Consider the following 22,926-nt stretch of genomic DNA (forward strand, 5'->3'; position numbering starts at 1 on the left):
CAAGCAACTCTATGCCAATAAAATGGACAACCTGGAAGAAATGGAGAAGTTCTTAGAAAAGCACAACCTTCCGAGACTGAACCAGGGAGAAATAGAAAATATAAACAAACCAATCACAAGCACTGAAATTGAAACTGTGATTAAAAATCTTACAACAGGGCTTCCCTGGTGGTGCAGTGGTTAAGAATCTGGCTGCCAATGCAGGGACATGGGTTCGAGCCCTGGTCCAGGAAGATCCCACATGGTGCAGAGCAGTGAAGCCTGTGTGCCACAGCTACTGAGCCTGTGCTTTAGAGCCTGCGAGCCACAACTACTGAGCTCACATGCCACAAGTGCTGAAGCCTGCAGGCCTAGAGCCCGTGCTCTGCAACAAGGGAAACCACTGCAATGAGAAGCCCGCGCAACACAACGAAGAGTAGCCCCCACTCACCGCAACTAGAGAAAGCCCGCACACAGCAACAAAGACCCAATGCAGCCAAAAATAAATTAAAAAAAAAAAATCTTCCAGCAAACAAAAGCTCAGGACCAGATGGCTTCACAGGCGAATTCTATCAGACATTTACAGAAGAGCTAACACATATCTTTCTCAAACTCTTCCAAAATATAGTAGAGGGAGGAACACTCCCAAACTCATTCTACGAGGCCACCATCACCCTGATACTAAAACCAGACAAAGATGTCACAAAAAAAGAAAACTACAGGCCAGTATCACTGATGAACATAGATGCGAAAATCCTCAACAAAATACTAGCAAACAGAATCCAACAGCACATTAAAAGAATCATACACCATGATCACGTGGGGTTTATCCCAGGAATTCAAGGATTCTTCAATATATGCAAATCAATCAATGTGATACACCATATTAACAAATTGAAGGAGAAAAGCCATATGATCATCCATCTCAATTAATGCAGGAAAAGCTTTCGACAAAATTCAACACCCATTTATGATAAAAACCCTTCAGAAAGTATGCATAGAGGGAACTTGCGTTAACATAATAACGGCCATATGTGACAAACCCACAGCCAACATCGCTGTCAATGATGAAAAACAAACTATTTCCACTAAGATCAGGAACAAGACAAGTTTGCCCACTCTCACCACTGTTATTCAACATAGTTTTGGAAGTTCTAGCCACAGCAATCAGAGACTAAAAGGAAATAAAAGGAATCCAAATCGGAAAAGAAGAAGTACAACTGTCACTTTGCAGCTGACATGACACTATACATAGAGAATCCTAAATATGTTACCAGAAAACTACTAGAGCTAATGAATGAATTTGGTAAAGTAGCAGGATACAAAATTAATGCACAGAAATCTCTTGCATTCCTATACACTAATGGTGAAAAATCTGAAAGAGAAATTAAGGAAACACTCCCATTTACCATTGCAACAAAAAGAATAATATACCTAGGAATAAACCTACCTGAGGAGACAAAAGACCTGTATGCAGAAAACTAAAAGACACTGATGAAAGAAATTAAAGATGATACAAACAGATGGAGAGATATATCACGTTCTTGGATTGGAAGAATCAACATTGTGAAAATGACTCTACTACCCAAAGCAATCTACAGATTCAGTGTAATCCCTGTGAAACTACCAATGGCATTTTTTACAGAACCAGAACAAAAAATTTCACAATTTGTATGGAAACACAAAAGACCCCAAATAGCCAAAGCAATCTTGAGAAAGAAAATCGGACCTGGAGGAATCAGGCTCCCAGACTTCAGGCCATACTACAAAGCTACAGTAATCAAGACAGTATGGTACTGGCACAAAAACAGAAGTATAGATCAATGGAACAGGATAGAGCCTAGAGAAATCCACACACATGTGGTCACCTTATCTTTGATAAAGGAGGCAGGAATATACAAGGGAGAAAAGACAGCCACTTCAATAAGTGGTGCTGGGAGAATTGGACAGCTACATGTAAAAGAATGAAATTAGAACACTCCCTAACACCATACAGAAAAATAAACTCAAAATGGATTAGAGACCTAAACGTAAGTGCAGACACTATAAAACTCTTAGAGGAAAATGTAGGCAGAACACTCTATGACATAAGTTACAGCAAGATTCTTTTTGACCCACCTCCTAGAGAAATGGAAATAAAGACAAAAATAAATGGGACCTAATGAAACTTAAAAGCTTTTGCACAGCGCAAAGGAATCCATAAACAAGACGAAAAGACAACCCTGAGAATGGGAGAAAATATTTGCAAATGAAGCAACTGACAAAAGATTAGTCTCCAAAACTTACAAGCAGCTCATGCAGCTCAATATCAAAAAAACAAACAACCCAATCCAAAACTGGGCAGAAGACCTAAACAGACATTTCTCCAAAGAAGATATACAGATTGCCAACAAACACATGAAAGGATGCTCAACATCACTAATCATGAAAGAAATGCAAATCAAAACTGCAATGAGCTATCACCTCACACTGGTCAGAATGGTCATCCTTAAAAAATCTACAAACAATAAATGCTGGGGAGTGTGTGGAGAAAATGGAACCCTCTTGCACTGTTGGTGGAAATGTAAATTGATACAGCCACTATGGAGAACAGTATGGAGGTTCCTTAAAAAACTAAAAATAGAACTACCACACGACCCAGCAGAGAGAAAACCATAATTCAAAAGGAGTCATGTACCACAATGTTCATTGCAGCTCTATTTACAGTAGCCAGGACATGGAAGTAACCTAAGTGTCCATCGACAGATGAATGGATAAGGAAGATGTGGCACATCCATTCAATGGTATGTTACTCAGCCATAAAAAAGAAATTGAGTTATTTGTAGTGAGGTGGATGGACCTAGAGACTGTCATACAGAGTGAAGTAGGTCAGAAAGAGCAAAACAAGTACTGTATGCTAACACTTATATATGGAATCTAAAAAAAATGGTTCTGAAGTACTTAGGGGCAGGACAGGAATAAAGACAGACATAGAGAATGGACATGAGGACATGGGGAGGGGGAAAGATAAGCTGGGACCAAGTGAGAGAGTGGCATGGACGTATATACACTACCAAATGTAAAATAGATAGCTAGTGGGAAGTAGCCACATAGCACAGGGAGATCAGCTTGGTGCCTTGTGTCCACCTAGAGGGATGGGATAGGGAGGGTGGGAGGGAGACACAAGAGGGAGAAGATATGGGGATATATGTATATGTATAGCTGATTGACTTTGTTATACAGCAGAAACTAACACACCATTGTAAAGCAATTATACTCCCAATTAAGATGTTAAAAAAAAAAAAGGAGTAGAAGTTAAGAGTAAGCAGCATAGATGTGAAATAAAGTGCCTGAAGGAGAAAGATGAATATTGGGAGCTTGGAATAGGCTTCACAGAGGAGAATTTGGAGATTGGTCTAGAGGTCGGCTTTCAACAGTTGGAAATAAAGGTAGGAAAGAAATTTAGAGTATGCCTTGGCAAGTCAGTAGACCTTTTTATCTGGGACAGGCAGCTATGACAACTAATGAACCAGCTACATATACTGATATCTTAGGTGCACATTGTAAAGCAAAATATCTGTGTATTCTGCTTGGTTGACAAATGTGTGTTTGTAGTCCTTCCATGCACTAGAATTCAAGTTGTTTATAAAAAGTGAAAAGAATGATAATAGGAGAAAATTGCCTTCCTGGATAGAAATGTAGAGTACTAATGTTTATGTATATTGCAGGTAAGAATTCATCTCTTTGAAAGAGTGGTCCACAACCTTTTTGGCACCAGGGCCCAGTTTTGTGGAAGACAATTTTTCCACGAACAGGGTCGGGGAGGCAGGGGCAGACGGTTCAGGTGGTAACGCAAGCAATGGGGAGCGGCAGATGAAGCTTCGCTACCTTGCCCGCTGATTACCTCCTGCTGTGCGGCCTGCAGTTGGGGATGCCTGCTTTAAAAGAAATTCAGGGAATCAGACTGAAAAGTTAGAGCAGTTAAGCTGTCTCCAACCTCAGTTTTCTTATTGTGAAATGAGATTAGATGAAATAACTGTGAAAGCTCTTTATAATGATATTTAAAATCAATTATTATTTTAGAACAGCCCAGAAAGGTCCTGTGCTTTCAGCTGCCTTTTAGTGCATTCACGTAATGTGCCAAACATTTTATTAAGTACTTTAAATATACTTCATTCAATTCTCTGATCACCATCATAAGGTGAATATTTTTATTTTAAAGAGAGGAAACTGAGACAAAATGAAGTTAAATAACTTGCCTGAGGTTACACAGCTGTTAAGAGGTGGGGCTGGCATTCAAATCTATGTTATTACCATTCTGCTGTGGTATGTTTCTAAGAAACTGTTGAGACTTGAAGATTATCATGAAAGGTGGTACATACCAGAATCTGGGAGAGGAGAAGGAACAATTTCACCTCGCATGACCCCATACATTTTTTTTTTGCCACACTGCATAGCATGTGGGATCTTGGTTCCCTGATCAGGGATCGAACCCGTGCCCCCTGCAGTGGAAGCGTGGAGTCCTAACCAGTGCCACCAGGGGGAATCCCCCCCTCCACAAACACACACATATTTTTATGTACTTGCATTATGAGTTGTGTCTTGGTTCCTCTTCCCCAAATGATGAGAATTTTTATTTATGGAGTGAGTTGCGAACAGCATGAAGGCAAAAAAGAAGTTGTGAGCCACTGGGTCTTATTGCTGTCACAGCACACTCAGGCAAGTTTGATTACAGATTAATGCTTATAAAATGTAATAACTTGGTCCATTTAATGTATATTATTTAATATGCCTCCTGAGTATTTGATGTGTTTTCTTTATGAGATAAGAAGAAATGTACTATTTTGTTTGCCTTTTTGAATTAGCTTACAAGGCAGATCAGTTTTAGGTTTTTAAAGAATAACTTCTCTGGGTTTTCTGTTACAATTTTCTTTCTCTACTCCTTGTTATTCCCTGTCTCATGTTTCTTTCCTTCTTGTCTTGATGGCTTTATAATGTCTATTATTTTAAAATAATGCATGCCAAAATCTTTTGAATGTTAATGTGTGTAAATATTTAATGGAATAAAGTGATTGTAGGTTAATGGGTTTTATTTTATCTGGCTTGAAATCCATTGGGTTTTCTTAATTTGAGACTTTCAGCATTTATCAGCCATTACTCTTTTAACATTGCCTCTCCCTTATTCTGTTGTCTTCATGTAGAATTCTGGGGAGGTATATATAGACCCCTTCTTCTATCTTACATGTCTGTGAATTTCTTTCATAGTGTTCATCTGTCTGTGCTGTATTCTGGATAATTTTTTCAGATCTATCTTCCAGTTCACCGGTTTTCTCTTTAACTTTATCAAGCCCTGTCCATTTGGATTATAATTTAATTAGTATAGCTTTATTTCTAGATGTTCTAATTGGTTCTTTTAAGAATCTGCTTTTTGATAGTTGCTTTTTCCTTGATATTTTAAAACATTCATTTATTTCTTTCAGCATATAGAAACATACTAATTTTGTGTTGCGTACTTGGTAATTCCATTGTCTTCAGTCTCTGAATAACTGATTCTGATACCGTGTCTGATGGTCAATAATAGTAACTGGTTTCCTTGTGTGTTTTTGATTTTTTTGATTATGCTTGTTGGGATTTTATCTATGGGAATCATTTGCTTTAGCCAGACATTTGGGTACTCCAATCCTGGACCAGTTTAAACTGAATTCTCTCTTGTGTCAGTTTGGAATAAAAAAGATAATGTTATTAACAGTCTCCAAATCTGCTTGAGGACCATGTCATGGTAATTTTTCTCTCTCTCGTTTCTTGAGGTAGCGTCTGTAGATCAGTAATTCTGATGTGGAATAAGTAGTTAGTAAGTGTTGTATTAAAGAAAGATAGTAGTTTATTTAGCCAGATAATTTTGGTAGACATCAGGTTGAATGATGATAAACAAGTTTTTTTTATTTTCCCACCATAGAGCTTCTCAGGGTATCTTATATGCAAATAGGAGTTTTGATGCTCAGTAGTTGTGTACATTAGGCAGAATTTTCCTTGTCCCACTCTACTCCCTTTTTTGGGGATTTGGGTGTATATGTGAAGCATCTCATGGGACCAATGGGAACAATAGAGCATACTTTGGCAAATATAAGTCTGCCCCCGATACCCTTGGCTTCTGCGTACTGCCTTCTCACTGGCTCTCCCTCTGTGTTCACACACTCTGTGGCTCTGTATGTATGAGTATGTGTGTGTACGAGTGTGTGTGTGTATATCTATCTTGTATTTAAACTCCCTGAAGGAAGATGTGGTTGTATCTGGTAATCTTTATCCCCAGAGTAAGACATTGTCGTTGGGTAGAGCTCTTATATCTCATAGGCCACTGGTCAGTGTTCTTTGGACAAGTTGGACCAGGTACCTATTTCAGTCTAGAGGGGTAGACTCATAGGACTTTTTTTTCAGGGGGGGTAGGTTTCGTTTTTATTTTCTGTGTCTACCATTCTAATGTAAAGTTCCTGAGACCATATGTGTCTTATTTATGGTTCTTTCCTCAATGTCTTAACATAGGAACTGATATATATTAGATACAGAATTAGTATATGTGGAGCTTTTTAGCCTGGCAAGCCCTTGCGGTCACCTGAGAGTTCATCGTTCTGTAACCTCCAGTATCTTTTGAATAGAAACTGGTTCTGTCAGACTTTATAAACATCCAAAGTGAAAAGTAAGTTCTTTTGAATATGCTATTACTTTATCTTAAAAGATCATTTCCTTGTTTAAGATTCATTTCAGATGCCACAGTCTTGGTGAAGCTATGATATTTCTTTCTTTTTTTTTTTTTTTTTTTTGGTAATTTAACTTTTTATTTAAAAATAAATTTAGGCTTACAGAAAAGTTGCATACACCCAAAGCTATGGTATTTCTCAGATGCTGTTACTGTTCCATTCTTGGTGTTCCTTCATGCACTTTGTACGTGCATCTTTCAGTACACGCCTCATAGTATTGTTGCTTTTTTGTCTTCCCAGCCAGCCTTTGAGTTCATTGAGGGTGGAGATGCTGAATGGAAGCTTAAGTAATACGTGCATGTAGTTAAGATCTTATCAAGCATTTAAAATACCTATTTCCTGGAAAAGGGAAGGAGAGAATCATAGAGAGGCAGTCTGTGCATCTAGAAGATATTTTGGTGTTTGTTAGATGTGGGCTAATGAAAGACAGTTGGGAAGAGAATTCAGCTGTGATTGAGCGAGGCACTTGGTGTGGCACTTTGACATACACTCTCTTACGGGGTTAATTTGACCCTCACAGTGAGCTGTGAGAGAGCTGCGATCTCATCTTACAGTTAAGGAGACTAAGTGGTTCGCCCACGGTCACACTCGTCCAGTAATAGTAAACAGCTTACACAACGTCGAATGAGGGAGGGACTGAGTCTGACTGCAGCCCCATGCGGACGCGTCTTCCCTCTGCTGCCCAGCAGTACCAACACCAGATTGCGGTGGTGAGCTTTGCGGATGTTGTAATCTTTTAGGGGAATGCTGTCCATGAGAGCATGTTTCTATTTTTGAAATGGAAACCAGTGAGAACGTATGGTTTATTAATAAAAATTGACTGTAAGCCAATGTTAGAATGTGTTTTTCTCTTTGAACTGAGGTTTGTATGTATAGACATCAGTTGTTTTGACTATCCTTTTTACCCTAATTGCAAATAGCATTGCAACCAGATAAAATAGCATGAATCTCCTTCGACACTGTCACGTTTCTCCATGATTTCTACGGCTAATCAATTTCAGTAGTTAGCTTATTTGAGAGTAGTTGTCGTTTAGTCAGAGGTTTCCTAGAAGTAATAAGTTTGTTTGGAAACTATATCTGATTAAAGGCCAACTTCTTATATAAGCTTCCTTTGAGTTCTTAGTGTCTTTCTAAATAAGAAGATAATCTCTGCTTCATAGTAGTAGAATATCGTCTGTGACTCATTTATACCTCATTATAAATACATAGTGTGTGATGAACAAGTAGATAGATGTGGCAAGAGCTGTAATAGTTTTCTCCCTTTGTTATCTTAGATAAGGACACTTCCTAATTACAAAGTAGGCACTGAAATTATAACTATGGTCTGTCACTATGAGCCTGAGTGGGTAAATGTCACCTCATTTAAAAGAAGTATGTCACACAGAGTATACTGTAATATTGTATTTTTAGTTGATTCAACAAGCACCTATTATGCTGGGTAATTACTCACTGGAGATTGAGGAGTGAACGATGTTGTTGAAATTAATGTCAGAGAAAGCGAAGTCTGTCTTAGATTATTGATTACCTTTGAAATATTCTTTGCTGTTGTTTGCAACCAAATCTCCTCACATCTACTCCAGGCTCTTATGAAGAAGAGATAATGGATTTTACTGCACATTTAAGAAAGTAACAATCATGATATGAGTCACCTTCTCCTCATGAAGTTAATTTAAAATACCTCCAAACTCAGTCTTAATTATTTAGATTAATCATTGCATGCAGACCAGATAGTGAAATTCAGAACCTTTCATTTTAAAAGTTCAACACAAAATTTCATGTAAGTGAAGTTAGTCATTTTTCATGTTATAAAGCTCTCCAGCTTATAATAATAAGAGCCAGTATTGGTTAAACCCTTACTATGTGCCACACACTGTTCTAAGCTCTCACTATGTATTATAACTCATTGAGTACTTACCACGTCCTCTGTGGTATATTCTGTTATCCCCATTTCACAGATGTACAAATTAAGGCAAATAGAAGTTAAGTGTCTTGTCCCTGGTCACATAGATTATAAATAATGGAAAGGTATTTAAAACTTTGGTATTTGGGATCCAGAGCCCAGTACTCTTATTTACTACACTATTATTTGCATGTACTTAAATATGTGGACACATAAACACATATCTGTTTTACATGTACTTAGTCATTTTTTGAATCTGTAGTGATGTGGCTAGCACATTTCTTGAAATGTTGAAATAATGTAATCTGTGTGGCATTCTCCCTTTTCCCTCTACTATTTAATGTAATTCTACCTTTTAATAAAAAAAAGTTACTATAAAAAGTTTGATAATAAAAGTTGCAGATTCTCCTTCGCAGGTCCTTCAGGCATGGATTTCTTACCTGTGGTTCAACAAGAGGAGGAAGAAAAGGTTAGAGGAGAGAAACGCACTCTTGAATTGAGTTTCTGTGAAGACTTTATCTTTTGAAACCCCTTATCAGAGTTGTCCTGATTTGAAATTGAAATGTCTTTTATATCTCGTTCCATTTTTAAAGATGTTTGTGTGGGAAACGTTCATTTTCACACACTGGATGAACTAACTAGTAGACATTTTGATAGTGTGAGGGCATTCATCTTGAAGATGAACGAGTCTGCTGGCTTGTTCCTTTCTCACTCTCAGTCCGGGGGTTGCTTATATCCACGCAGGGCAGGGAGGCGTGTGTCTAACCTGACTTTGCAGTTGAGGGTTCCCAGGGCCATACATCTTAGTTGGAGTCACCACTTTATGTTTTGCCATTGATTAAATAATGAGCTTTTCTTCTATGGCTGTCACAGGCTTTTGTATCTCTGTTGATAGCAGCTTCTTCAATTAAAAAAAAAAAAAAAACACAACAAAGCAAGGCAAAAATAGGTTAAATCCTTAGAGGCAGCTCATTTACTGTCTCAGTTCCTTTCCCTTCTATTTTTAAGATTTGTTCTAAAGAGTGAATCATTCTTGAGAAAGAGTGTAGCTTGTATTGAAAAACATAATTTCTACTCTACAAATATCTTGGAACAAAAATCAAACCTAAGTGCTGATGGGATGAATCGTGTTAGGATACATTGAGGAATGGAGCTAAATGATTTTCCTGGGGAGAGTATACCTTGTAGACGTGACATGAGCCATCTTGAGGAACTGAGGGAGGCAGCTTGGACATATTTTTGAACTATTTGAAAAACAAATAAGTGAACTCTTAGCATTTTACTTTTTTTAGTTTTTGAAATATTGACATGGAGTAACAGTAAAGCATAGAGGCTGATCGTGTTTTCGTTTTAGAATTTACAGTAAAGCATAGAGGCTGATCGTGTTTTCGTTTTAGAATTTATGCTTTATGTGTGTGTTGGGGGAGTCTAAAGTGAAAAAGTTATGAATCACTTTTTGGTATTGTTATAAAAGAGGATTGGAATATAAATATTTCATATTAATTTATGCTAAATAATGTTATCTGATATGATGCCCTTGGTTTACAGTACTCATGGACTCATTAGTGCTTGAAAAGTAAAGATATTATTCTTTTTCCTCAGAAACGTGCTAAGGGACAAGTGTTATTTGACAGAGTATGTGAACATCTCAATCTCTTGGAGAAGGACTACTTTGGACTTGTGTTTCAGGAGAACCCTGAGCAGAAAGTAAGTGAAGTTATTTCAAGTTTGTTTATATCATCTTAGAAAAATACTGTGGGTAACCTGTGTAAAATTTAGCTTTCAAATAACTTATTTTATGTTTTTACTATGACATATTTTATGTTCATTGGAGAAATTTGGAAAGATTGAAAACTTGTGTTTTCACGTATAACTTTTTGCTATTGTGTGTTTGTATGCTTTTCTACTTATATCGTAAGCAGACAGAATGGAATATCTTATAGTACATTAATTGTTAGAAACTGAAAGAACTGGTTTTAAAATTTTTATGTTGAGTTTTTAGCTCTTGAATTCCCCTGTATTCTAGGAATTAAGCTTGTCTGAAAAGCAGGGAAGGAGGCATATTGGAAGAAATGTCAAGGGAATCCATTTGTACTTGTCTGGAGAGAGTGTTTGCCTTGCTGAACAGATTAGTGGTTGTGTGGGGGTGAAGGTGTTCCTTGCCCTGTGGTGTGGGTTATTGGGGGCAAAAAGAAAGGCAGGGCCCCGCCTGACTCAGGTGGTAGACTCAGGCCCCGTCTGACTAGGAGGGCCAAAATCAAGGTGCCAGCCAATTCAGTGTCTGGTGAGGGCCCCCTTCCTGGCTCGTGGACAGGGCCTTCTCATGGTGTCCTCACATGGTGGAAGGAGCAAGAGAGCTCTCCAAAGCCTCTTTTATTAGGCCACTAATCCCATTCATGTGGGCTCCACCTGCATGACCTAATCACCCCCAAAGGCCCCAACTCCAAATACTATCACGTTGGGGATTAACTTTCAGCATGTGAATTTTGGGGCAGGACCCAAACATTCAGTCTCTAGCACTTTCCTCTTTGTTGAGGAAGGACTGCTCCTTTTCTATTTCACTTTCTGAGTATTGGGACTTAACTCTGGAGAAGAAGATACTAAGTATAGGAGTGAAGAGTGAAGGTTTGTTCCAGGGTTACACCTAAAGTGAAGCCCTTTTAAGTCTGTTAGATGGTGGCTGTGGGCAGACTCACTGTGATCGTTCTGTCTGAGGATGCACAGAGAGAGCACTTGGTCACAGTGCACTTTCCAGCACCTAATGTTCACGTCACAGTCAGTTGGTAGATGGATATAGGCTGTAAATTTTATTTGCCTGCATGCCATCATTATTTGTATTTATACATCCTGGTAATGAAATATAAGGTACTAAGAGTGATAATTATATATAAATTAAATTTTCTCAACTTACTTAGTTTGAAATCTTTGACTCCTAATTTGTGGTTTAATTCTACATTTAAACTAAAGACAATTAAATTGCATGCCTGCCTGCTGAATAGTGTGTGAGCATTCTCATTAGAACTCTGTTTAGAGTACTTTTCTTAGAAGTAATAACATATTAGACATTCGACTAAATAAACTAGGTGCTCTTTTTAGACTTTAAATTATAAGGTAGTCTTGATAATGTTTCCAACCATGTGCCCTTCTGTTGGCCCTCAGAGCTGCAAAAGAGAAAGTGATGGAAATTTGGCTGTCATTACCCACTTTTTCTGAGATTACATTTTGGTACATTCACAGGAGCATTTAATCTTTTTAAAAAAGGAAGACCATCTAATATGTTGTAGAATATGTAGAATAACATGTTCTGTTAGTGGAAATAGGATATGCTACATTAAGACATACGGTATTTCTGGAACAGTAGATTGCGTGAGAAAGTGGCGTTTAGATAGAAGGATTCACTATTTTTTATTTTGCTGACTCTTATGTGTCTAATCTATATCTTCCACCTGAATCTCAGACTCATATACTTCACTGCCTACTGGACACTACACTCAGTTGTCTTAAAGCAAACGCGTCATCTTCCTCTTAAACTTCATTTGTTCCCTGAAGAGTGGGGAGAGGTTCCTTCTACTTTTTATACCTCTTTTCATTGCCTATCAGTCAACAAGTTCTGTCTCTTCTACCTGCTAACATCCCTCTTTTGGTTCTCTTTGTCCACAGTTCTTGCTTTGGTTTAGGCTCCTGTCATCTCTTGCTTTGAATATTTTATTAGCCTCCTAACTGGTCTAACTGTCCAGTCTCAGGCCTCTGTGATCATTCTTCACCTTGCTGCTAGATCGAACTCTCGAGAAGGCATATCCCATCTTGGCACTCATTGGCTTCAAACCATTTAATGGATACAATCTAACCCTCTTAGTGTGAATTACAGTCTTGGTCCTGTGACTTGCGTCTACTTCTTTACCTTCATTTCTCAGTAACCTCTCACATACAGTCCATATTGAACTCACTCCAAATTTCTCTCCTAAGAGGAGCTTTGCCAGTCCATACTATATCTGCTTGAACATACTATCCCTTACATTTGGAATATCCTTCTCATTTTTTTTGGTATCTGAATGTCTACTCTCCCTTAAGATCCAACTTAGGTATCCTACTCTATGAGATTTTCCTTGACTGTTTTCCACCACCATCCCTCCCGCCCCCAACTCGAGGATTGAGTTGACAGTTCAGTCATCTAGACATTTAGCACAAACCTTATTTGTTTATCAGTCTTTCTCCCCATTGCTCTAGGAACTTCTTGAGGGTAGAGGCCTCCTTACCTTTTATCTGTGTAACATCTGTATATCTAGACATTATCAAATATTTTAAATATGCTACCTGTGTGCCATCTCACACCCATTAAGATGGCCACTATAAAAAAACAAAACAAAAAACCCAGAAAATAACAAATGTTGCCGAGGATGTGAAAAAATTGGAATCCCTGTGCACTGGTGATGGGAAGGTAGTATGGTGCAGCTATTAGGAAAACAGTATAGAGGTTACTCAAAAAATTATAAATAGAATTACCAAGTGATCTAGCAATCTTACTTCTGGGTATATATCCAAAAGAATTGAAAGCAGGATCTTGAAGAGACATTTGCATACCTGTGTTCATTGCAGCATTACTCACAATAGCCAAGAGATAGAAGCAACCCAGATGTTTCTTGATGGATGAATTGGATAAACAAAATGTGGCATATACAAGGTGTGGTGAATGGAATGTTATTGAGCCTTAAAGAAGGAAATCTTGTTCATCCTATAACATGGATGAACCTAGAGGATATTATATTGAGTGAAGTTAATCACAAAAAGACAAGTACTGTATGAGTCCCTTATATGAGGTATCCCTAGTCAAACCCATGGAAACAAAGTAAAATGGTGATTACCTGGGAGTGGGGGGAGGAGAAAATGGGAAGTTGTTGTTCAATAGGTATAGAATTTGTTTTGCAAAATGAAGAAGTTCTAGAATCTGTTGCACAACAATGTGATATAGTTAGCGCTACTGAACTGTACGCTAACAGTTGGTTAAGAGGGTAAATTTTTTTGGTACGTGTTTTTTACCACAATTAAAAAAAATACGACCTGTGTGCAAACCAGTGTACTTCTGCAACTCTAGCAGTAAATCATTAAGACATAGACCCTGCCTTCATGGATGTCCCCACTTAGTCCTAGTTGAGAAGACAGAGTAAAAAAACCTGAATTACACAGTTACTAAATTTTGATTACTGTTTTACAGGAAAGATTCAGGTTATTAACGGGGAAGACTTCTTAGGAGAGAATGATGCTTAAGGAGAGATCTGAAGTGTGAGTGGGCTTTGGGCGAAGGGACATGGGAAGCACACATACAGGGCCCTGGGCAGGAATAGCTGTCCGCTTGCTAAATGGAAAGACATCTGTTGTGGTTAATGGGGGGAGACTGGGTGTTGATAAGGGGTCAGATTATGCAGGGCTATCTAGGCTATATGTCTATATTTCCAGGCTTGGGAGATCTCCTTTATCCTAAGAAAAATGATTAGTCATTGATAGGCTGACACAGTGATGTAAGACAACCAGTCTAGCCTTTAAAAAGGTCTGAGAGAGGGAATATGAGCAGGACTGCTCACCCAGAGCACAAAAGTAGCCTCAGTTGAGGTTGTGGTAGTGAAGGTAGACGAGCCAATGATTTAGGAGAGATGTGGACTGCTGTTGACAGTCCGGCTGAGATTGGAGATCATAAAACTGTGATGGCAGCAGAATACATTGGTGTGTGCTTCTCTAATTGCTCTCTGCACCCTGGGTATAACAGTGGAGAAATGGGGTATTAAAGGGGAGTTGGCTATGTTCACGGTAGTTATGGTAAGAGGGCAAAAGATTGAGAAAACTGGAGATCCTGATGCACAGGTTATCAAGCTGATTATTCAGAGGATCACAGGAACATAACTGAAGCTGAAATGGGCTGATAGGCTGGGAGAAAATGGCTGGGACCAAGGGATGAAAGTCCAAAGAAGTCGACGGGCAGGTACAGTGAGAATAACTGGCTAGAAGACTTAGGAGAGGAAATGATTGCATCTGAGAATGGAACAGTGACATCTAATGAGGTGGAGACCTCTGTGTGGTGACACAACTGAGTGTTCAGCTATGAAAAGGGATGGCTGAGGTCAAGGAGAGGCTAAGGTCATTAGGGCAGAGACTATTAAGGTTAAGTTTGGAGGGGTTCTCCATAAGGTTCTCATCGACAAAAAAGCTAATACTAAACAGGGAACTCATAATTCCTTACTTTACTCTGTAGTTCCTCTTACAAAATTCGAGATGAAAATGCTCACAAAATTAGGCGCACACTTTGTTATCTAGGCTTTAACTATAGAACAGTGGGAGAATGAACAGCAGGGTGTCCTTTCTGAAATACTCACTTTTCAGGAAATCAGTGCTCACATGTGATTGGCAATATATTTAATCATTCATATATAATCTGATTTGCCTTTGTAACTTTTGTGTTGTATATATTTTGTTTTATTCCTTCTTGCTTATGTAGACAAAATCCAGTCCTCGAGACGTCTGGGCTAAAGAACTCTTACTTTTCAAATATAGATTTGTATCGTGTCCTTTTTTTTTTCCATAGAAACTTATTACTATCGCACCAACTCAACTCATGCATTTTCAACAATAGGATACTATAGGAAATAGGATTTAAACTGCTTTTTAAAATGCTGAATATTATCTATATTTATGGACGTTTTCAGTCATTGATCATTTCAACGTATTGCAATGTAAAGCCATTGTTATTTGTATGAAAATTTTCCATGGAAAGGAATATCTCATCTTATTTTAGTGTAGTGCTGTGTCTCTCATGGTTGGAAGCCTTCCACTTTACTCTTGAGTATGAAAATCTATCATTATTAGTGTTAGAACTTTTTAATGTCTGTAGAGAACTCATGTAAACTTCACTATGGAAAATTTCGTTAGAAATATGTGAAATCAAGCTACCTGTTATTCTTTTATACACAGAATTCCCCGTCCATATAGTTCTTGTATTCATGTCTAAATGGAACCATCATTAAGGATTTTGGACTATCTTTAAAGGGAAAATATTGTCTTGAATTTTTGATGTTAACAGAGTTTGGCCTCTAGCCCAGGGTTTTTAATGTCATTTTGCTTCAAGTCATATTGAAAGGGGAGCTTGTTTGAAGTGTAGTTGATATCCACAGCTAACTTTATGAAAATTGATAAACGCATTTCTCTGATGGCCAGACCATTTCCTCCCCCAGAAACTAGAACTAAAAACTCTCGTATTAAACTGTTTGTCACATATAAACTATTCTTCAATAAAATTCTATATTCAATCCAGTTACACCGTATAATACTGCAGACAGGTGTTGGAATCATGTTCTCCCAGATGCATAGTGATTGTTTCACTGTAACAGAGGGCCTGTAAGGTTTCTGCCAACACCAACGTGATGGCAGTGTTCTTAGACTTAATTTAGACAGAGGTATAATAAAGGGGATCTGCTTCAGTGCTCTAAATTCTTAAAGGAAAATGCAGATTTTAGACAAAATTATTCTTTACTTTTAACATTTGGTAATAGGGTGTGTGTTGGATTAAGTTTAATTTCTCTCACCTGGCAAAATTGACAAGCACCAATTTTGAAGGCATGGCTAGGCATTTGGAAAAACTTCTAACTCTGGGGTCTTAGCATCTACCCTGAAGGAGAATTAGGTGAGATAGATATTTTTGGGAGGGAGGGAATTAGAAGATAGATTTTGTGACTGTATCTTGAGCTGTTTTCTATATCTAGTGTGGCCAGTGGCCCCAGACAGGCAGCTGGCTGCATGTTCAGACTGCTGATGAGATGCTGCCGGTCGATGGGCCTGAGTGCTCATGTTTGCCAGGTGAAAGTGGTTAGCACTTCTGTGGAATAAAAAGACTGTGGCTCTTGACATTATTTGATACAGCTGTTCAGTGTGATGGGGAGGAAGCAGTCACCTGCTAGGGCTTTCTGCAGGAGGCCGTCAACAATTAGAATATTTAACCAGTGAAGGCTGGAGGTCTTCCTGACAAGCCAGTTAAAGGACTTGAAAAATGTCTCTCTACATTTGACTTCCGTTAAAGACAGGAATTTCTACACAAAAAGAAAGCTCTGGTTCTACTACTCAAATGGTGGTGCAGGGCCCAGCAGCACTGTCACTCAGAAGCTTGTTAGCAGTGAGGAATTCTGGGTCCTCACCCTGGACTTACTGACTTGTAATCTGCATTTTAACTAGAGCTTCAGGTAATTCACATATACCTTTAGGCTTGAGAAGCACTGATCGAGGGGATAAATGCTCTTTTGAGGTGGCAGAGAGAGTTATAGGAGTTTGGGATGTCAAGAAAGCCAAGAAAGTAGGGGGCCCTAATAACCCAAGTGGCTCGGGGTGGCAGGATGTTCTGGTACTCATAGCCTCTTAGGTGGGAGTGAGGCTGTTTGCAGTCAGCCTGGACATTTGGACCATATAGTCTCTGAGGTTTTTTCTAACACCAACATCCTATGAATATAAATATAGTGATTCATCATCAAGCTTTTATATTTTTCTAGATGTTTCTGTTGTTGGAAGATAATTGAGAATCACCTTTATTTAACACTTTTTCTGAGAACCAGTAAAATATTATAGGGAAATACCGGAAGACTTGGTGTTAACCAAGACTGTTCCGCCCTCAGATTTGCAGTGGGTAAGAGAGCAGGATTAAGGAGCTTCTCTAATTAACTGACAGAAAGACTTAAGTGTGAAAAAAAAAAAATGTGTATAGCTGTTTGCTGCTTAGTTAAAAATTTTTTCTCTAACCTTCCAAGGCAGGTTTTTGGTTTTAACTTTTTCTTTGTGCCTAGATTCCTTTAACAGTCTGGTGAATTCTGTGGGCTGCTTCTCAGAACAGTGTTTGAAATGTATGATTATAAAAAACAGGCCTATGAAGGAAGCCAATAAATAACATTCTCAACATATTAATTTAAAAAATTGGGATAGGGCTTCCCTGGTGGCGCAGTGGTTGAGAATCTGCTTGCCAATGCAGGGCACGCGGGTTCGAGCCCTGGTCTGGGAGGATCCCACGTGCCGCGGAGCAGCTGGGCCCGTGAGCCACAATTACTGAGCCTGCGCGTCTGGAGCCTGTGCCCCGCAGCGGGAGGGGCCGCGATGGTGAGAGGCCCGCGCACCGCGATGAAGAGTGGCCCCCGCTTGCCACAACTGGAGAAGGCCCTCGCGGAGAAACGAAGACCCAACACAGCCAAAAATAAATAAATAAACAAAGTAAACAATGCCTTAAAAAAAAATTCTTTAAAAAAAAAAAAAAAAAAAAAATTGGGATAAATTCATCATTAATACCTAATCCCTACTGTGATTTCAAAATATTGATTAGCATAAATGATATTTTAAGATCTGCAACTACTATAATGTGCTGTGGAAATAGATTTGATTCCTATGAGTGACAAAGCTAAAGGCACTGCTGATATTAGCCAGGTTTTTTTTGTTTTTCCCCCTACATTCATAATTAATAGTAATGTTAAATTTCAGCTAAAGGTTAATGAAGATAAAGATGTAACATTCCCCCCCCCCCCAGCTGATTCACAGACTCTTGATTTCATGTTCTAAGGTGATTTAATAACACTGACATTCTAGGACCACATTTTAATTTTAATTTACTTTTGTTGGAAGCCTGTGATAGGATTCTCTAGGGAGAAGGGGTCTGATTTTTAATCTCATCTGGCCCATGACTACAGTGTGTGTATTTTTTGAATCCAGAGTCTGATTTATTAACTTTTTGTGGGTAGAAGTAGTCACATAAATATTAACTTCTTTAATATATGTAATATATCTCCTTTGGAAATAAAAAATTATGTGAAGAAGGGATATATACTGAAAGGTGATAGAACAATTTAATTTTATCATTGCCAAAAAACATCTACCATTAAAGGCACTAGATAAAGTCCATCGCATGTGTACTTACTCTTCAGGAAGCATTTGAATGAATGTTTGAAGAGAACAACCCCATGGGGTAGATGATATGATCTTCATCTTGAAGTTGAGGAAACCGAGGCTTAAAGAAGACAGGGAATGAGCCCAAGGTCACAGAGTTGGTGGAAAGCCAGAATTTGACTCCATGTAGTTCTGATTCCAAAGTCTATGTATGTGGCAGCCAAATCTTTAAAAAATGGGAATGGTGCACTATAATCTATCATGGTGTGTGTGAGTGTGTGCATTTATGTCATTCTCTGATGGCTTTTTCCATCTTTTTGCATCTGCTTCTTGATCCACCCAGCACTCCTCAAGTGTCAGAACCAAGAAATTCTTTTTTATTATTTATCTGTTAAAAAGAGTTTTATGTCTACTATTTACTTATAATTGATAATGCAGATAATAGACTGATATTTCTTTTAAAAGTCATGTTAAGGCATTTTTGGTATTTTTACTTATGAATTTATGACCCTAGGCAATAAAATTGTATCCCACTCATGATCTAAGTGCTCATTGGAGCTAATTATTCAAATAAAAATAAACCTAAGACAAATAATATAACCTGTGGTCTTTTAAATTGATCACAGCATGGGAAGGGAGGAGACAAGCAGTGGGCCACCAGCCAACAGGTATTAATTTAGTACTTACACTGGTTGCGTAGAACTGCCAAGTCCTGTGAAGGATGCAGGGGATAATGGTCTATCCTGGCCTTGCAATGACCTCCGTACTCCTGGGTGGGGATGGCGTTCACAGTGTGGAAGTGGGTGTGGTTAGCAGATGGGTACCAAAGGGCAAACCAGGTCGGTGGATGCAACAAGTCCTCTCTGCTGCCGCTGTTTGATCATATCGGGTAAACTCTGCCCACTCAGTTTTTGGATGGGCTCTGAAATAAAGAGAATACGCCGCTTTGGTCTTAATATTGTGCCTGGCAATGTTGTGGAAAGTGGCCCGAGAATGACAGCGAGTCTGAATGCGGTTGGCTGGCGCACAGAAACTTATTACTCATACTCCTGGGTCTGCAGAGCCAGACTGACTCTCTGCGTGCTGTGCAGAAACTGTCGGGTGACTTGTACGAGGCTTTGGTGCTTCATGTGAGAATGGACGGTGCCGGTGGCTGGGACACAGGGTTACTCCTTGGGGTTACAGAAGATGAGGCTGCTTCCACCCTCTTCCTCCGAGAACAGAGAGGTCTTTTCTTTTCTTTTCTTTTCTTTTTTTGCTGTTCTGTGAGAGACATCTATACCAATTGTCACACAGTGAAACTGGGGATTTGGAAGGGTGTGTCTAGGCCTTTAATAAGACCAGTAGTTTCCCCTCCCCTCTCTTCTTTCTTCTGTGCTCATGTTGTGAGGGATTTTTTTCCTTTTCAGTTTGGCACAAGTTGTGTCTGATTCAGTTTTTCTTGCTGTGGTTGTTACTTCCTTGGACGAAATACCACAACACTTTTGAATCTCCTTCCCTCTCCGCCAGCCGCTCCCCTGTCTGGGCCAGAGGCTGAACGATGCGTTTTTCTCATCCTTGTGCCTCATGATAGCCCGCCACTTGGGAGCCAGCTGCTGCGTGGACAGCTGCTGCGGGGCCGGGAAGCTGAATGCCAGGCTCTCTTCTCGGGGGAGAAATAGAGCTGCTCCTTGACGCAGCACTGGAGGTACCGTGAGAGGGTCCCATTGGCCCTGCACATCAGTGGGCCATGCAGCTGGGCCACCAGCGCTATGAAACTTAGACCAAGCTCTGGTAACTCTTTGTTGAGAGGGTTGAATATAGCCAGTGTTAGAACAGGGCCATGCACACCTTGGATCCTTGCTGCCCTGAGTATAAGCCCTGAATGGTACAGTAAGACCCGTGGGGGGGGGGGCGGTCTGTGCAGCTTTGCTTTCAAAGCATCCTGTTGTTACTACTTCTTAATAGTGTGTAACTTAATGTTCCGTTGTACCCATTCAACATATTGTTAAGATAGTAGGTTATAATTTTCTATGTAGCAGTAAACATTTTAATTGTTTGCTTTACGTATCTGAATAAAATTCTGTTTAAACACAGATGTTATAATACATGATTTGGGATGCTTTTAGAATGAATGAAACTTATTTATTCTAAAGCCAATTATTTGAGTCAGTTTAATATACCTCAAAAATGTAATTGTTCTATTAGTGAAGATAAAGTGAACTTTAATAATGACTTGAGGATAAGGTAGGGGAAGTATAAAAAAAACATATAGCATATACATAAACACACACACATATGCAAATTTTTTTTTATTGGATACATCTTTTGCCTGTAGCTTTAAAAAACAAATATTTAATGTCCTTAGAGGGTTTGAACCTAGTAGTTCAAATTTGGTCTTTTTCGCTTTAAGATATTATAGTGGTTTCCTAGAATCTTTTTTAACTTTCTCAAAGGGTGGAAATAAAGGAAAAGTGAAAGGGAGTTCCTTATGATTGTGACTTTCAACTTGGAATGAAGTTTTAAAAGGATGTTTAAATCTTCCAGGAAGGAAAATACTGGCTCCAATCTGACAGTACTTCTCCATGGCGTTGTACAGTTGCAGGCAAAAACAAAGTTTAAGGAGGAATTGGCTTTAGGAGTTGAGATAATTGTGTTTGATGGGGGTATGTGTACTTTTAACCAATAGTTTCCAATTCACATTTTATCCATGAATAAGAGCCAATTATTGTCCTTGACTGAACTCTCATTTCAGTGTCCACAGGGGCTGTTTGCTGGCAGTACTACTATAGAATAAAGACTAGATGCAGATGTATTACGTCTCATCATTTGGGTAGATGTTTGATTTCACATCCAAGAAAATGAGGCCCAAGAGACCCCCCCTTAAAGTGTTTTAATATTTTATTTATAACACACACACAAACACGCATTCAAAAACAAATCAGTGCTGAGCCCAGTGGAATGCTACTAGTAGCTGTTTGCATAGGACTTCGTTAAAATGTTTACACTTAAATAAGTACGTGAACTGTAAACTGTTCCATTTTGGACTCTGGACTATTTCCTATGGGTTAATTAACCTTTTTTTTCTCCCCCTGCAGAACTGGCTAGATCCCGCAAAAGAAATAAAGAGACAGCTGCGAAGTGAGTATTAAATCATCATACTTTGAAGTTATCAAGTTAATCTTTACATCTATGTTTTTCTATCTTTACTAAAATTCACAGGAATGTAAACTAGAATAAGATAGTGATAGAATGATCAGCTCTATTTTGCATTCATATCATGTAGGAAGTTGAGACTCAACAATGTTTCTGTAGAATCATGACTGTTTATTTTGGTCGTGGCTTAGGGACTCCTCTACTGGTCAAGAGGTTATAGACTCCTCTTCTTAAATATTCCCTCACAGTGTCTACCACTGCGAAGCAACACCTGATCTTTATCTCTGGGGAAAAGTATGAGAAGCTGCTTTTCTGTAACTTTCCCTTTTTATATGAAATGTACCCAAGAGAGCCCTGTTACTATTGCTTTGTCTACTTGATTTTGGCTGTGTGTCCAATTAGTTTAATTAGTAAGCATACCTCTGGCTCCAGAGGCACATGGATGCACTGTTTCTGGATGTCCTGGAGTGAGGGTTTGAGGAGTGAAGGGCATGCAAAATGATCCTTCAGGTCCTCTGAGGTGTTTGCCTTCTCTCCTCCTGTGGCCATGTTTTGTGCCCTGAGTCTGGGTTTGTTCTTAGTTCTGCTTGTCCCTTTCTTCCATTTCCCCTTTTGTTCTTACTGTCGTCTCCCTTAGTGACTTATGTGTCCCACTCTATCTAACCAGCTTCAGTTCCCTCCTGTGGCTGGTTTTGTGATATCTGCATCATGAATCATTATCACCTCAGAGCAATCTCTGATAGGGGATCTGACTACTTAATTTACTTCAGGGTCTGTGAATGACTTAAGCAGAAAAGGGAGGGAGCCACAAACAGCTGGACTGTTTAGACAAGAGAACAAAATTCTTACCAGCCCTTTGGACGATGGGCCCCAGAGCTGTCCAGGGAGAAGCCATTTCCCTGAGCGCCAGCCTGCAGGACGCTCTTTGCACTGTTGGTTTCATTTCCCTACTTGTTTATTATTCCCAGCGTCAAAACACTGGAACACATCTATGCTTTTCCCTTCTGTTCCTTTCTGTCTACCTTCCGTCTCATTTTCAGTGCTCCACATTTGTTTTCTTTATTTCTTTTTCTTTCTCTCTCAAATTATTAATACTTTTGGGAGTTCTCCTATCATTTCTTTCCTTCTCTACTCTCCTTTTTTTTTTACTGAGTGTATACCTTATTTTTCCAATTTCCTCTCCTTGTAGACTCATCTTTCTTTTCATTTTTTAAATATCTTTGATTAGAGTGACCTTCCTGATTTGCCCAGGACTTGAGGACCTGAGGGGGTTTCTCA

General features: G+C 39.0%; 1 protein-coding gene across 23 annotated transcripts in view; it reads left to right on the forward strand.

The window, feature by feature from the left end:
• EPB41L2 (erythrocyte membrane protein band 4.1 like 2) overlaps positions 1–22,926 on the forward strand; it is a 214,631-nt gene that overhangs the window by 123,509 nt on the left and 68,196 nt on the right. For all 23 annotated transcript variants that reach the window (XR_009506159.1, XM_059941214.1, XM_059941211.1 and 20 more), the window contains 2 exons: positions 10,216–10,320; positions 21,591–21,633. Coding sequence is in view for 22 of the 23 variants with exons in the window: in XM_059941214.1 (XP_059797197.1) it covers positions 10,216–10,320; positions 21,591–21,633 (148 nt within the window). In the remaining variant the exon portion in view is untranslated. The remainder of the gene's footprint in view (positions 1–10,215; positions 10,321–21,590; positions 21,634–22,926) is intronic.

Source organism: Balaenoptera ricei, chromosome 12 (assembly GCF_028023285.1).
Source record: "Balaenoptera ricei isolate mBalRic1 chromosome 12, mBalRic1.hap2, whole genome shotgun sequence".
Lineage (NCBI taxonomy): Eukaryota > Metazoa > Chordata > Mammalia > Artiodactyla > Balaenopteridae > Balaenoptera > Balaenoptera ricei.